Source organism: Lactuca sativa, chromosome 4, assembly GCF_002870075.4.
Source record: "Lactuca sativa cultivar Salinas chromosome 4, Lsat_Salinas_v11, whole genome shotgun sequence".
NCBI lineage: Eukaryota > Viridiplantae > Streptophyta > Magnoliopsida > Asterales > Asteraceae > Lactuca > Lactuca sativa.
In genome coordinates this window covers 369445160-369462628 of record NC_056626.2, presented here as the reverse complement: position 1 = coordinate 369462628, position 17469 = coordinate 369445160, and the positions used below count along the sequence as shown (strand labels likewise).

General features: G+C 35.2%; 1 protein-coding gene across 2 annotated transcripts; it reads right to left on the bottom strand.

The window, feature by feature from the left end:
• Window positions 1–9522: 9522 nt before the first annotated feature.
• On the bottom strand, window positions 9523–15626 carry LOC111891475 (probable receptor-like protein kinase At2g23200). 2 transcript variants are annotated; one of them, XR_008231975.1, is made up of 7 exons: window positions 14181–15626; window positions 13921–14050; window positions 13194–13330; window positions 12972–13104; window positions 11967–12248; window positions 10034–11414; window positions 9523–9855 (listed from the first exon to the last, which is right to left on the bottom strand). XR_008231975.1 is itself a non-coding variant. In XM_023887536.3 (5 exons), the coding sequence occupies exons 1-5, from the start codon at window positions 15423–15425 to the stop codon at window positions 11998–12000; spliced, it is 1896 nt and encodes a 631-aa protein (XP_023743304.1). In that variant the 5' UTR covers window positions 15426–15626; the 3' UTR covers window positions 11739–11997. The 2 variants fall into 2 exon arrangements, 1 of the variants encoding a protein (XP_023743304.1); XM_023887536.3 differs by lacking the exons at window positions 9523–9855; window positions 10034–11414 and having other exon boundaries at window positions 11739–12248.
• Window positions 15627–17469: the final 1843 nt, after the last annotated feature.

The window sequence follows — 17469 nt, the reverse complement described above, 5'->3', positions numbered from 1 at the left end:
ATTTACGTTAGAGAAATATTTAGCCTTAGTGATCTAAACGAAAGTCGTAGAGTTCGTTAAACCGAGAGCGTGCATAAAAAGAACGCCAAAATCTTACTTCGTATGAGGAAGTCATGATTTTTCGAAGTTTTGACTTAGCAGTATGCAGCCCGAGCACTCGATTTGAGATCGAGTGGTTTTTAGCCGAAACAATCTTAACGAGAATTGAAGGTCTCGTTAATAGTAGTAAAACGATAAAAAGATAGGCAAAAACGGATGTTGGATGAAGAAGTTATCAATTTATAATGGAGTTTTCCTATCCCGGCCTACTAAAAATAAATAATAAAAATAAAAGTCAAAATTAGCCGACAGAGTCTAAACTAAAGTTGTAGTATGTGTGGATATAAAGAACGTCGAAAACGGAGTTCGTATGAAGATGATATGAATTTTTGAAGTTTATTAAATAATTAAAAAATATATATATATATATATTTCGGATAATATCCGAAGGAGGGGGGAGTCACCGTTCTGATCCGAACTACGCCCAGCGTAGTTGAGTACGCCCAGCGTACCCCGATGCATGCACCGCCTCGGACTCGAGTGCTCCGATGACATAAGCCATGACGACCCTAGGCAGTACGCCCCGCGTAACCTCGCACGCCCAAGGTACTGCGAGGCCTCAGCCTCCTATAAAAGGGCATGCGAGGGCAGCTTTATTCTTTTGCCAAAATCTTCCTTTCTCTCTAGTTTTTGCCTCGATTTGCATGCCATTTATACCCCGAAGCCCCGGTATTATTCCCGAGCCCCGAAGAAAGTCCCGAAGCCCCGAAGATCCCGAGAAGTGCAATTCCTGAGCCGAAGTTCTGCCCGCGAGGAGACCGGTTTTTGTGAAGATCTTCCAGATCTGCCGAATAATACTACTTCTACAAGTCGTAGTGTTGTCCGATCATCGTCTGATCAAGTGAGTGTGTGGTTACTTTCTTCTAACACATGATTATGAAGTATTTTATACGAAATACATGTTATGTGTATATTTTGTTGTTATATGTGTGAATATATATTCACTTTCTTCTATCTCATAGATACAATTTATTCTCTATGAAATACGTGTTATGTGTATGTGTCTCATCTGTTGTTTTGGAATATGTATTGAATGAGAATGCTATACAGGTTTTAAACTATGTAGAAAAATATATATTTTTATCTACTAATATGTCAGGTAGAACATGGGTAGATAGTTGACGTGTGATAAACAGATGAGAGGCCTCGATGTTGTTTTTGATTCAGTCATCTAGCGGAGTTTAGATGATGACCACAGACTTTTCTAAACAGTCCTGTGGAACACTAGCAGGTTCGCCACCTGTAGGTGTGTTAATGAACTTGGGTATTCATTCGCTGTACTCCATCCCCCTCATGGTTGCCTTATTTGACATATATTGTCAGGAAACCCCCGAATGCATGTGTTGTCACCCCGATGAAATATTCTTAGACTAGGTCCCTTGTGTTAGTTATTTTAGGGACGTAAAGTGAGAATAACGGGAATGGGTAATTGGGTTATTATTGGTTGATGAAAATTAATTTAATCATTTATTGTGGCTCCCAAGCCTGACCCACTCAGTTTTATTTGTATTACAGGAAGTGGCGCAAGGGCATAAGATGGATGAATCATCAAGTTGTTTTGTTTACAAGTCTATATATGTATATATTTGTTGAATGACTTGTAATGTTATCGTTTATGCTTTATGGTCTGTATCGGAACATGACATCCCGAGTTTTGATTATATAATGAAAATACATTTCTTTTATGAAATGCTTTGGTAAAAATTTTATTTTATCACGTTTTGTTTTTGGGAACAAATTCCGCAACTCTTTCAAATCAAAATGATTTACTCTAAAATTATTTTAAAAGCATAAATGAAAATCGGTCTTTTCTGGCCGAGATTTTGGGGATATCACAACTTTGCACCCTCCTTACTTGTTTAATATTCATCAAGAATGATTTTGGTCAACAAGTCAATCCATTACACTTAAATACAATTAATGAAACAATTCACCAATAAATTATTGATCAAAACCCAACTAAATGGATCCTTTTACACTTCAAAATAAAATCCATTTAGTGGCATAAAAAAGTGCCACAAAAAAAAAATGAAAAGTGTCACTAAAGTCCCCTCTAAGAATCTGCGGCATACAAAAAAAAATATCACTAGAAGCGCTCTCACTAAAGCCTTTTAGTGACATTTTTTGGTTTGCCACTACAAACTTTTAGACTTTTATTGACAATTTTTTTCCATAATATTAAAAGAGACATTTTTGGCCCAAAATTTGTGTTGGTAAAAACTACTCATATTTTAAAAATCATAATACTTTTAGTGGTACATAATTTGTGCCACAAAAACTACATTATCAATCTAAATGCCAATATACGTGTTTTGTCATATTACTTTTGATCAATTAAAATTATTAGTTAAATAATTATTTACAATATAAAATCAAAACAAAACTATAAAATGTGGAAATCATAATATCATTATTTCAATTAAAAGCTTGACCGTCTTCGAAAAGTATTCCAAATATTTGGAAACAAATGTCTAATAAGATAATATTAAGTCTAAAAAAATCAAACATATAAAACATAAATAAACAAATCTTTGGATAAAAATTCAAAAACTCATTACAGTTATGAACTTATTTCATAATCTTCATATCAGTAACTTATTCATCATGCATGTTTCTTAGCAATGATACTAACGATTACCTGTTAGAAAATAACGACTTTTCATTATGATGACAATGAGGACACTATTCAGGATGGAGACAATATAATATTGTCCATTACATATATGAAAAGTGGAACCATAAAAATAATTACCATTATTATCATGACATCATGAAGGTGATCTTTGAGTACCTTAATTTGAAAGAATCCACGTGATGAGGAATGGAAGAATCCACCTGATTATGTTCTTAATTCATAAACACCTTCAAAACCTAAATAACATCCAATTAAAAAAATGATACCATTTGTTAAAAAGAGTATAAAAATTTGATAGTTCAGTGCTAAAATATATAGGAAAAACAAGAAAGATCATTACCAGAAACTCAATGTAGCTCATAAAAACTATATATTCATGTAAAATAGTTCAAAGTCCACTTTCCAGCCTTGTTGACTTGTAGGTGTTCCTAACATTTATCGCAACATAAAATCATCAAAATGAAAATTATTTTTATCATCAAATTGGTAGGTGATGGTTGTATGCTTATCGGTCTTGTAACATCATGCCCTTTATGATATCTTTGGGTGTAATCACTCTGATTGAGTAGCCCATGAATCACTGTGAGAAACAAAAAAAATTAAAAAAAAATAGATTAGGCAATAAATCAAATGATCAAACACCTTATAGAATATTCAAGAACTAAGAACAAAAACTTACAAAACTAGACTCTCATAGAATCAAGAACCAAAACAAAAACTAGCCATCAAATACATACCGATAAAAAAAATCATTTGCCAGACCTGATAAATTATATAAAAAATGATATAAGATACAATTTGTGAAGTTAATGGATTTGTATGTTTATAATGTGTTAATTCTTTTGGTCTTTTTGAATAAGGGAGTGAATAATGACAAAAGCTGGATAATCAGGTGCAAAAATATGAATAAAGGGTAAAATGATTTGTTTTTGGTGTTGTCAGAATTGGCAGGTTTGTTCATACCTGCATGTTGGGACAATTTTTTGGATTAAAAAGGCCAAAAGGAGAAGGAATTCTAGTTTATTTAAAGGGCAATATGGCCTTCATTTGATACATACTAGATGTATAAACTTCGATCTCAAATAGGATTTGATTCAGAGCATGTAATTTGTCCTACTATAATTTTTAAGTATTGGAAAAAGAACAAAGTGTCATAAGATATTCCTCCAAACTAAAAAAAATGACTAAATAATACTAGTTAATGGTGATTGTGCATCTCCTATATGCAATACTTCAGCTCCTTATGTGTTTCGTATGCTGAGTTCAAGTTGTATAGATCAGAAGGCATGTAGCCTAAAGTCATTCCATGAAATGTATTAACACTTTTATAGTATTCCATGTATTCTTTTAATTCAAAATAAATCATTTTTAAGTCATAAGTATCTTGTGGAGCAACATATTCGGTTGGAAGAGCTAATCACACTAATGTTGTACCACATCAAGATAAATCTACAGCCTTTGCATCCAGATCCATGTACCACTTTTTGCTACAACTTTCCCAATTAAAACCTTGAAAATACGAAAACAATTTACTAGATATCAATGAAAGATAAAAAAAATTTAATTAATTTATATTTATTAACCACTATCTCACATCATGTGCGTGTGGCTCTGTCATATGGGGTCCTCTGCCACTTAATGATCTTTCTTTGCAGAGCATGTTCTACAATATATAGCTACAGAGAGCAACACCAACACACATAAGATATACTTATCTATATTACGTGTATAACAAAAGGAGAAATGAAATTTTAACTACAACAAAAGGAATGGAAGTTCACATGCTATGCATTTCGGCCAAACTCAAACAGATTCAAGCACTCAAAACACAAACATATGCAATTTTTGTGTATTGGTTTTTAATTAGGCATTTAATCAAACAGACGATATGCATTTCTGCAAACAATACACTTAGATTATTAAACATAAAAAAATCGAGATGAATCAATATGTGCATCATGGGGTAAAAAACAAGTGTTCTATATAGCTGCTAATGAAGATAACTTGATCAGAAAAACCACAGAAGGGAAAAACACACAAAAAGAAGAAAAAATCAATTGAACGTGAGATATGTACCTATAGATCAATTTTGGTGGGGTCTTATTATCTCAACATTTGGGTTAGGTTAATGAGTTGTGTTGGTTCTCTTTGTTGAGCATGCAAAAGTCATTAAGGAGTATCTTGAAGCCACTTTTTATACTTCTTGGTGGAGTTTATAGTTATTTGGAAATGCTGCTTTGTTTCTAAAGGTAAGTCTATAGAGGCTGATTTGTTTGACAAAATTGTTACTTGGCAGTTTGTCAGTTTGTCTAGGTTAACAGAAGGCTTAGTAGGAAGGTCACAATAAACGTGGGTGAGGGGGCTTCAAAATCCCATCCTTGTTGTTATTGATGTGCTGTTATTTTCATTAGTGAAGTCTAGTTCCTTTCTAACCATATAAAATGATGATGTTCCGAACAAAAATGATGGGAAATTGTCAAAAAAGTCCCAATATTTTCGGAAAAGTTTTACTTTAATCTCAAATTATTCTTTTTTTGAATAGAAAAGTCCCAATTATTTGATTTTACACGATTTAATGTCATTAAAAGAAAAAGGAAGACTTTTTTGTTAATTTGAGCAAAAATGTAATAATCCGGACTTTTCAGTTCAAAAAAAAAATGGGACTAAAATGGAACTTTTCTGAAAATGTTAGAACTTTTCTGACAATTTCCCAAAAATTAAGAAACAAATTATAAGAGTTTGTTAGTTGACTTCGACCTATTAACATCAGAACGATTATGGTTGACTTTTAAGAGTCAAACGGTTTTGATTCCGTTTAGATAGCAATGATGCAAGACCTGCAAGATATATTCCATTGAGGGTCGTTTGTCTTGTTTTAGTTGAAGACATTTTAAAACAAGTTGAGCCAATTTGAATGCTCCCTCTGGGGAAGAATCGTTGTGTTGAAGTTGTGGGTCCATAATCATTCTCATATTAACCTCATCTTCTAGAAATGGAATAGCCCATTCCACCAGGTTTTGTTTTCCAAGGGGTCTCCTTTTATCATACACCTTCATCCCTGTTAGTATTTCCAACAGTACCACTCCAAAAGCATAGATCTCAATCTTAATTGAAAAACCTGTCAAAGTGGTGTTTGATTGGTCAGCCATTGACACATGTGTTTGGTATGATGGAATCAAAGAAGGAATGGAATGGTCCGTTTCCTTGGTTAGAAAAGAAAATATGTTATGTTTGTCCGATGTAGCAGAATCGAGCATTCCTTAAGGAATTCGATTCCATTCATTATGTTTATTTTCATTTTTTAGACACGAGACATTTTTTTTTCATTCCATCATGGAATGGAATGAAAAACTGTAATATAACCCATTTTTATTTATAAATTTTTTAATGACTCAAACCTTTTAAGAATTGTTGATTTTAACTAAATATGATCTAATTTATAAAAATTAACTAGTAATATATATTTTCTATTGTGTTTAATCTTTAATCTTTTAGTGGTATAAATATTAAAATTTATATTTATCTAGTTAACTTATATATAAAATACTGTTTAAACTGTACTGTATTTATATATACAATAGAAAATTTGTATAAAACCTCATTCCATTTCTACGGGTCCACCAAAGACCAAACATGATGTGGAATGTAATGAACTACTCCATTAACTTTTGTGTTAAATTACTTTAGTAGTTCCATTCATACGTTATTCCATTCCATCCAACCAAAGGCTTATTGTAAGTGCATGGTAAACAATTGGTTTTTATATCATTTTTAGATATACAAAATATTTCATTTTTTAGATATACAAAATATTTCACTTTTTAGATATACGATTATTCCATTCCATCTATGTCTAAAATGGGACTTGAACGACAAATACTAAACTAGTCCTAAATTACTCATTCGTTTTCCTTGGCTAGCAATAGGTGTAACGAGGTCAAACTAAACTGGGTGAGGTAGCTTAATATCCGATCGTTGCTGTCACTGTGATGTAATTTTGTTTAGTCTAACTCCTTGGTTCCAGATAAACTTGGTAAAAGATGTATATTATTATTTAGATGCGTATACATGATATGTATATATAGTAGGCACGTTTACACTTTAGTCCCTATATTATTATTATCGTCTAATATTCCCCCGCAACCTAAGGCCGAGGAGCGAGCCGCAGCTTGGACCATAATTGTAGAAAATGGTGTGAAGACAATGGCTTTGTGAAGATGTCAACAATCTGGTCATTTAAGTTGATGAACTGAACTAAAAGGTTTCCTTGAGCTACTTTCTCACAAACAAAGTGGAAGTCGACTTCAACATGTTTGGTGCATGCATGAAATATTGGATTGGCTGAAAGATAAGTAGCACCTAAGTTATCACACCATAATGTAGGAACTGTTTTGAGAGGGACACAAAGTTCACCCAGAAGAGCTTGAAGCCAAGTAAGTTCAGCCACTATATCTGCTAGAGCCTTGTACTCGGATTCTGTTGATGACCGAGAGACAGTGCGTTGTTTGCAAGCAGACCAGGAAACAAGGTTAGAACCAAGATATATCGCATAGCCCCAGGTGGATCGACGGTCATCTAGACAGCCAGCCCAGTCCTCATCAGAGTAGGCTGTGATGAATAGTAGTATCAGTGTAAGCATGTAGCTTTAGATCAGAGTGACGTTGTAGTTTCAAACCATAAGACACCGTTCCTTGTAAATAGCGTAGTATACGCTTGACAGCAGACCAATGAGTTTCTGTGGGTGAATGCACAAACTGACAGACTTTGTTGACCGCAAACATGATGTCAGGCCTTGAGAGAGTGACATATTGGAGAGCACCAACAACCTGTCGATACCAAACAGGATTATCAAAAGCTTTACTATCACCAATAGCTAGATTAGCATTCGTAGTCATGGGTGAAGGTACTGGTTTGGAGGAAGAGAGGCCAGCTCTTTGAAGCAGATCAAGTATGTACTTTCATTGGGATAGAAGGATGGAATCCGTTTGGTAGTGTATCTCGACACCTAGAAAATAAGACAGAACACCCAAATCTTATATAGCAAATGATTTGCTTAGGTTGTGCACCACCTGATCAATGGCCTGGGAATTGTTACCTATGAACACAATATCATCAACATAAACCAACATGTACATTAGTATTCCTTGAGAGGAATAAACAAATAAGGATGGGTCGGTGCGAGAACCCCGAAAACCAAGAGCAAGAAGAGTAGTGGAGAGTCTATGAAACTAGGCTCGTGGAGCTTGTTTGAGACCATATAGTGACTTGTGGAGAAGGCAAACATGCTTTGGTCTAGTAGGGTCAACAAAATCCCGTGGCTGCTGTAAATACACAGTTTCTTTTAAATCCCCATGTAAAAAGGCGTTTTGCACATCAAGTTGTCGTAACGGCCATTTTTGTGAAACGGCTAAGGAGAGAACAACACGAATGGTCGTGGCTTTAACAACTGGGCTAAATGTCTCCTGATAATCAACACCTGGTTGTTGCTTGAAGCCCTTGGCAACAAGTCGAGCTTTGTACCATTTTATCACACCAGTTTGATCGTTCTTCAATTTGTACACCCATTTACAATCAACAATATTAATATTCGGTTTCCGGGGTACCAATGACCAGGTACCGTTGCGCATTAAAGCAGAGTATTCTTCGGACATCGATGAGCACCATTGTGGCAATGAATTGGCAATGGTAAAGTTAGGAGGTTCGGTTCGAAAATAATCTTGAGTGGTGTGAAAAGAGGAATGTTGGTAAGGCTTTGATGGTTTTGGGTTGGGACGAAGATTAGGGGGTTGTTAACGTGGAAGAGGAGATTGGATGGGAGGATCTTGAGGTAAGTGAACCGATGTATTTTGTGAATCGGTCTCAAGGGTATGATCATCACCCATCGAATTTGGAATGATGGTGGTGAGTTCGGGTGATGTTTGGGTGGTGTTTTTAGTCGGTTGATGTGGGAAGGTGCCATATTTGTAGGTATGAAGTAATGGAGGTCGATTAGTGGTAAGGGATGTAGAAGTGGTGAAGTGAGGAGTAGTGGGTAATTGAGGTGGCTCAGGTCGTGTTATTGGATTAGGATAGGAGGAGATTTACGGATCAGAGGATGGTGGTTGGTCATTTGGTGGAGATTGGTGAGATATGGATGTGGAAAAAGGAAAAAATGTTTCATTAAAATGGACATGACGGGCAATGTAAATGCGGTCTGAGGAGAGATCAAGGCATCAATAGCCATGATGGGAGGGGCTGTAGCCCAAAAAGACACACAGAGTGGATTGAAAATCCATTTTATGTTTGTTGTAGGGACGGAGGTGGGGGTAGCATTGACAGCCAAAAACCCGTAGGAACGAGAAGTCGGGTTTATGATGAAAGATGTATTCAAAAGGTGAAATACTTTTAGTAGTTCGTGAAGGAATTCGATTTATAAGGTATACGGCTGTTTCAAAAGCGAAATGCCAGAACCGTTGAGGCATATGAGATTGGGCAAGTAAGGTCAAACCAGTTTCGACGACGTGTCGATGTCGTCGTTCAACAAATCCCTTTTTTTCACTTGTGTGAGGACATGATAATCTATGAGTGATGCCGAGAGGAGCAAAAAATTGAGAGAGATTCCGAAACTCTCCACCCCAATCGGTTTGAACGGATTTTAGTTTAGTTTGAAATTGGTGTTCAACCATGGCTAGGAAACGTTTAAAATTAGGAAACACATCGGATTTCAGTTTCAAAGGAAATAACCACATGAAACTAGAGTAGTGATCAACACAAAGAAGAAAATAATTATGACCATCACTAGAAACGGTAGGTGCTGGTCCCCATACATCACAAAATACAAGATCTAAAATATGAGAACTCTTGTAAGAAGACGGTGATAAATGTAATTTAGACGATTTTCCAACTAAGCACGAGTCACAAACAAAAGAAGAACATTTATTTGACAAAGGTAAATTGTATCTAGATAAAATAGATTGTAAAAGTTGAATATGTGGGTGTCCTAGTCGTTGATGCCAAATCTGGGACGAAGCACGAACAGTAGAAAACGCAACTTTTGGAAGAGATTGGAACTGAGGTAGACAAATAGAGTAAAGTCCGCCATTACTTGGACCCGTGAGGAGGGTATTGTGAGTAGCTGAGTCCTTGATAGCAAAAAAAGAAGAGTGAAACTCAAAATAAACATGATTATCAAGGAAAAATTTTTGGATAGAAAGAAGGTTGCGTTTAATATTAGGCACATGAAGAATATGATTTAGAGCAAATGATTTAGTTGGTGAGTAAAGTTTGGAAAGCCAATATGAAGAATGGGTAAACCCTTACCATTGCCAACGTGGAGATTATCTTTGCCATAGTAAGGCTCAGTTCTGTCGAGACCATGCAGATCATGTGTGACATGGTGACTGGATCCTGTGTCAGTTAGCCAGGAGGTGGATGCTTGTGAGCGGTGATCTGCATAGTTAGCCGATGCTGGTGGTCTTCAAAAAGTAGCAGAGTCACGGTTTGGACATTGAGAAGGAACATGTCCTATTCCACACCTGTTACATGTACCATAAACAGTGTTTTGATTAGAAGCCCAAGAAAACTGACCACGGTTACCTCCACCCTGATTTGTGTTGTTGAAATCTCCTTGGGTACGGTTGTAGTTTCCTCGTCCACGTCGATTGAATTGCCCTCGACCACGATTGTTTCCAGCCCTGTTTGTGTAAAAGGCTTGAGGAGATGAACTCTTTGTTGGCTGAAGTTGTAAACCAAGTTGTAATAACAAATGTTGTAGGTTTTGCAACTGATTTGTAACGACTGTTGAGGAGGGTGCAGTGGTGGTGTTATGGCTTGTAGTAGCAGTCGTGAAAGCTTGGACATGTGAGATTTCAGGCACCGATTTACGTATCATGTAGTCGTGATCTGAGAGAAGACCATTCAATTCAGAGAAGGCTGTGGGAATTTGGCGAGCAAGGATGGTTGATTTTAAACCATTGTATTCTTCCCTAAGACCAGAGATCACAAGCATAACTAGATCTTTTTCTTTCATTGGTTCACCAATATTTGCTAAGGCATCAGCATATCCTTGAGCTCTGTTGGGATAGGCAGAGGAGGTCTCATCACCTTTCATCTCTAGTTTGAGAAGTTGGGTTTTGAGGGTTTACTCCCTGGAAAAAGTATGTGGTGCATAGGCTCGTTCAAGGGACAGCCAAAGTTCACGGGAGGTAGTCCCCTGTACATGCTGGAAGGAAGATTCAAAAATTGTAGATAGTAAAAGCATACGTACATGAGCATCGTTAGCTATCCAGATTGCATAGCTAGGGTTTGCAACAGCAGAAGAAGTTTCTGTCTCAGAAGTTGTAGTTGCTTGTGGACATAGAATGGTGCCATCAACATACCCAAACAGATTATTTGTGGTCAAGAAAGGTTGAATCATGGTTTTCCAATAACCATAGTTGGTTGGTGATAATGTAAAACCAAATTTGTGAGAGTTATGTGCAGTCTTTTCTGTTGTAGAGAAAGGTTTGAGTGGTTCCATGAAGAAAGAAGCGATTGGCAGAAGCAGGGACCAAAAAAAAAAATAAATAAATAAAACTGTTCACGAATGCACTGTTCACGTGGTTACTGTTCCGATGTACTGTTCATGCGCCACTGTTCATGTCATCTTCTGTCTCTGATCAGCAAGGTCTTAAAAAAAAGAAGTCTTTGTTTGACTCCAAAGCTGCGGCAGAATTAGGGTTGTATTTAAGAGCTCTGATACCAAGATAAACTTGGTAAAAGATGTTGTATATTATTATTCAGATGCGTACACATGATATGTATATATAGTAGGCACATTTACACTTTATTCCCTATATTATTATTATCGTCTAATAGTTCCTTATAAAATGCACCTGTTCTGAAAAGAAAATTAACAAAATGATTCTAAGAGTTTGATAGTTGACTTCGATCTAAGAGATTGGAATATGGAAATACAACATGCTTCACTGGATCTAGTCCAACATAATCTACTATCCAATTGCTTGATTCTTGTTCACTTTGGACATGATTACCAAATAAGTAAACCCAGAAATCTCAAACAGATCTTAACTTTATTTAGACATTCTATAATGGATCAAACATTTATTCTATCATCTTTCCTAGTTATTTATTCATCTGGTTTCCAGGATCTCTTATACTTTACATTCAAAGGTCTATTAATATAAGAACTATTTTGTTTGAGTTTTAAGAGTCAAACTGTTTTGATTTCATTTTGATAGCAATGATGCAACACCTTCAAGATGTATTCCATTGATGTGTGTTTCTCATGTTTTGGTTGAAGACAGTTTAAAATAAGTTGAGCGAAACTTGAATGCTTCCTTTGGAGGACAATCATTATGTTGAAATTGTGGGTCCATAATCATTCTCAATTTAACCTCATCTGTTAGCAATGGAATAGCCCATTCCACCAGTTTTTGCTTTTCAAGGGGCCTCCTCCCATCATACACCTTCATCCCTGTTAGTATTTCCAACAGTACCACTCCAAAAGCATAGACTTCACTCTTGATTGCAAAACCTGTCAAAGAAGGAATGGAATCAAAAAAGGAATGGAATGATGGAATCAAAGAAGGAATGGAATGGTCAGTTTCCTTTGTTAGAAAAGAAAAGATGTTATGTTTGTCCGATGGAGTAGAATGGGGCATTCCTTAAAGAATTCGATTCCATACATTTAGTTGATTTACATTCTTTAGAAAAGAAAAGAAGTTTTTTTTTTCATTCCATCGTGGAGTTGAACGAAAAATTATAATATAACCCATTTTTATTTATAAATTATTGATGACAAATCTTATTAGAATTCCATGATTTTAACTAAATATGATTTTATTTATGAAAAATAACTATATATATATATATATATATATATATATATATATATATATATATATATATATATATATATATTATCTCTTTTCGGTTTTGGTGAGCTTCTATTATGTTTAATCTTTTAGTTTTATAAATAAAAATTTGTATATTTATTTAGAGAATTTATATATAAAAAAAACTATCGCTTGTATTTATATATACAATAGAAAATTTGTATAAAATTCATTCCATTTCTACGTTTACCAAACATGATGTGGAATGTAACGACCCAATTCAATTCCTTGCTTATTCCATTACTTTGGTTATTCCATTTCATCCAACCGAAGGCTTTTAGCGGTTTGGGTAAGTCATGAGTGCATGGTAAACAAATGGTTGCATTGAGAATATAAAAAAAATTCACTGAAGAAAAAGATACCATCTTCACGCAGCCAGTGTCGGCGAATACCATCAAATGTATCTGATTCGTCATGAACGGCTGCATAATAATATGCATCCAACTGGAAGGTGTGAGTATCAAAACCAATATCTGTAAGCCTAGCATTAAAATCCTGAAATAAGCAAGAAATATATAATCATATAAAAGAGAAACTACGATTGATGTTATGCTGCAAACGTGTTAAATGCAATGTAAATTTACCTCATCCACTAATATATGATGGGTCTTAAATTGGCTATACGCTGGCTGGTTCCTCTTATGTATATACAACAAGCCTTCAGCTGTTCCTATTGATATTTTTAATCGTGCAACCCACGAAAGTGAAGTTCTACGTGACTCTGCATATAAAGTAATGTAAGAAAGGGAAATGCAATTTTCAATCATGCATATACGTTAGGGGTAATTGTAGAAAGTAGCAACGTACTTTACTCTTTTTACTAATACTTTACTTTTCACACATAATAGCAATATATTTACTTTAATTTACCCATAACATGAATGTTCTTACAATTTTTTTACCAATAATAGCAATTTTTAACTCATAATAGTAATATACTAACATTCACTTTACAAATAATAGCAACATAGAAACAATTATGTGTTCATAATAGCAATGTACTTACACTTTACCACAAATGACAATATGTAACAAATAAAGTACAATGCTCATATTGGTAGAAAAAGTTAAGTACATTGCTATAACTTACAATAGGTTAAAAATAAAGTACATTGTTATTGTAGATAAAGAAATGTATGTACATTGCTATTATTGGTAAGAAAACACGGTACATTGCCCATATTGGTCGAGAGTGTAATGTAAGTTGACATTCTCTGCAATTTTCCATTCATTGCCAACCACTGAAAGCAAGCGTGTTTGTGCAAGGGTATGACTGAAAAATATTTACAACTAACTGGAAGGTATACTTACCTTGGTAAAGATATTTATCCAAAGTTATGCCAGATATGAGCTTGTAAACACAAAATAGTTCATGATAATTCAAGCAATATCCCAAGAGTTTTACAATGTTCGGATGATTGAAATCTTCTGGCTTGATGTCCTGTCGCACAACCAAATTGTCAAATTAAGAAGCTAGCAAATATCAGACTGCATGAAAAATATATGAGGCTCGTTCATTATGCGATTTAAATTAACCCCCACATCCACATCATTTCAAATATTGGAAGTACCTTTCGTGTTGGAATCTCCATTTTCCTAACATACATCGCTAAACCAACACCATATTTTGTTGGCGCATATGTCTTTTCATCAACCCAACCTTTGTAAATGGATTCATTTATAGTTGGGGAATGTTTCTTGTCCTGGAAACCATTCGTTGCAATTACCAATTCAGCATATGTGAAAGTTCTAAAACTTTCATCGGTATCTTTTCCTATTGGAGCATTAACATCAGCTACTTTCCCAACGAAAAGAGATCTTAGCTTGAAAATGAATCCATCATCATCAACAACCGAATTGGCGCTTTCTGTTGCTTGTGAAAGAATAGACTCGATCTTGAAAACAACCTCTGCCATGGTAGGGCGGTGTTTCGGTTGAGTGTGTAAACAGTGGCCTGCTATGCTTACATACTCTTTCAAGCATTTTTTGGATATTTGTCCAATCAATCTCGGATCAATAATTTGATTGATCTTTCCTTCTTTGATTTGGTGTTGAGCCCAAGCTGCTAAACCCCAGTGCTCTTCATCAAGAGTTGAATCTACAGCTTTTTTCCCTGACAACACCTCAAATAGTACAACACCAAAAGCGTAAACATCTGATTTCATCGTCAATTTTCCGGTATAGAAATAGCACAGATCCATATACCCAAATGTCCCTTTCACAGCTGTGCTCATATGAGTTCGTGTCTGATCAATTACCCCAACTTTAGCCAATCCGAAATCTGAAATTTTAGCAGCAAAGTTCGCATCCAACAAAATATTGGATGACTTCACATCTCGGTGTATGACTCCATGTTGAGTTGATGTACCCATGTGAAGGTAGTCTAATCCTCGAGCTGCCCCTATACATATCTTGAGTAGTTGTAACCAAGATAAAGATAAATCAGGGGAGCGAAGATGATCTTCAAGTGTTCCATTCGGCATGAACTCATAAACGAGCACCATCTCTTTTACTTCATTGCAATAACCAATTAAGGATACAAGATTACCATGTCGCAGCTTAGAGAGGACCTTGACTTCCGACTCAAATTCATGGGCTCCTTGATTGGACATGGAATGCAACCGTTTGACTGCAACATCGCTCATTGACCCGATTTTGGAACATTTATACACCTTGCCGAATCCTCCCCTGCCAATGACTAAAGCCTCGTCGAAGTTTTCGGTTGCTGATTCAATCTCAGCAAGAGTAAAACGCTGACATGTCTGGTCTGGGAGTATGAAAGAGGAGTCGGCATCCTTGATAGGTGAAGGTAACATCGTCGTGTAGCTATTCCTGATCAGACCTTTGATTCTTCACGATATCTCTTGTATCCAGAAAAGCTTCACAATTCCGGCAGTGATCGGGATGATTTCGTCTGGTTCTTGTGCCGGTCGTTATTGTGCTGCTAACGGATGTCGGTTGACCATTGACTTTATTGGTTTTCACAAAATTTCTCTTTTTGGGCAAATTGGAGGATAAGCAAGATATTTCTCGATTCATTTTAATTTTTTACATACTTGTGCAATTGGTCCCTCTATTTTGTCAAAATTCGCATGCTGAAGACAATTATAAAAACGTCAATGCATTTGGTTTATGTGGTTTGTAAACATTTTATGCATGGTACCTTTGCATACAATGTTTTGTCCGTCAATTGTATAGACATTAATATTATATGATATAATATAAACAATAAATAAAAAATTATCGGTTAATCCATTCACCAAACGAGTATTATGATAGTTGACAATGGTTAAGTCCAAATGTATCCATGACTCATAAAAGATTATCGTCGAGATTTACAGCTTGACATATTATATACAAGTGGAAAAGTACTTATCTAATGCCATCTAAACCTTTAACAATTTGCAATGCACTTATGCTAATGTCATTTAAATATATAACAACCGGCAATATAGTTATGCAAATGACAATATAGTTATGCAATGTACATATGCAAATAACAATGTGCTTATGATAGATTAACCATCATAAGAAAAAGAGTTGTACCAAACCAAATGAAGATATACTTATACAAATGCCATTTAAATTAATAAATATAACAAAACAAAGTGACTATAAAGAGCCATGCTAAAGACTAAACTAGGCATTGTAATTTACCAACCATGTCTACATAATGACATTTAAACCTGATGACAAACATTAAATACCAAAATATCATCTAGTGTGTTGATCAAAGTAATGACAAACCATAACAACTTATAAAGTAGACATTGTCTAAACAATTACACCATAAAACTCAAACATAATAGTCCAAAGCAAACAGTTCCACCATCTATGGTGTGTGTCCACCTTGTTATTTTCCTAAAATTTCCATCTTGCCCCTTTCTTACAAGAACTGGTCGGTCCACCTTGGCCTTTGCACTATCTCGAGTTATGCACTTTGTTATGGAACTTGTTGCATGTAACTATAAAGTAATTCCTTTTGAGACTTAGACCATGGATGTTACACCATCTTCAACCCCGTTTCTCTTCTTCTTTAGCCTACCAAATAATGAAAAAGGGATTGGAAACTTTCAGTTTTTGGCACAAAACATGAAATCTTGTTCTAGATCCGTGTATTTGGTATGTCAATAGTTTAATGGGTTATTAAGGTTACGACTACAATTCTCTAAGCAGACAAACATTTAAACTGTTCAAATAAATTATTAGGGAACATGCAACCTAATAGAATCTATGTATTTCACACATAGGCAACATACTATGAATCATCATCCAACAAAACTTTCCTATGAAAACTAATTCATAAGAACAAGAAAATTACCTTGAAGATTGTTATTGCAAACAATCTTGAATTCCGTCTTAAAAATCTCTTGGAAGCAAGCACCACAAATGTCGTGCCTTTGATGGTTCACACCCGAACCTTAGCAACCAAGGAACCTAAAGAGAGAGGAGAGAAGTAGGATTTTCGGCCAGATCTACTTAGGGAACGGAGTACCGAAAATATGAAGGGTATGTTCCTTTATATAGCTGAGATTAGCTTGGTGCCAAAGCTAGGGTTTAAGGAGGAAACCTAATCCCTTTGCTTGGGGACGAAGCAGCCCATTTTCGTCCACCTCATCCAATGAGGTCCATGGGCTCCTTTACTCAACTTTCAATAAATAACCAAAAAGACACTATACTTTTAATTAATCAAATTAATCACAAAATTAATTTCAGTTAATTTCTTATTAATTATTAATTAAATAATACTATTTCAAATTAATATATTACTCTCATAATATATTAATAATTTATTTATTTTGATTTCTAATTAATTTATTAACCATATAATAAATTAATAAATCAGTCTGTCTCTCTAAA

Coding starts and splice junctions, on each gene's coding strand:
- LOC111891475 (XM_023887536.3), bottom strand. CDS start 15,425: ATGTTACCTTCACCTATCAAGGATGCCGACTCCTCTTTCATACTCCCA. Junction 14,051..14,180: donor TGGAGATTCCAACACGAAAG/GTACTTCCAATA, acceptor GTTGTGCGACAG/GACATCAAGCCAGAAGATTT. Junction 12,249..12,971: donor ACACTGGCTGCGTGAAGATG/GTATCTTTTTCT, acceptor CTTCTTTGACAG/GTTTTGCAATCAAGAGTGAA.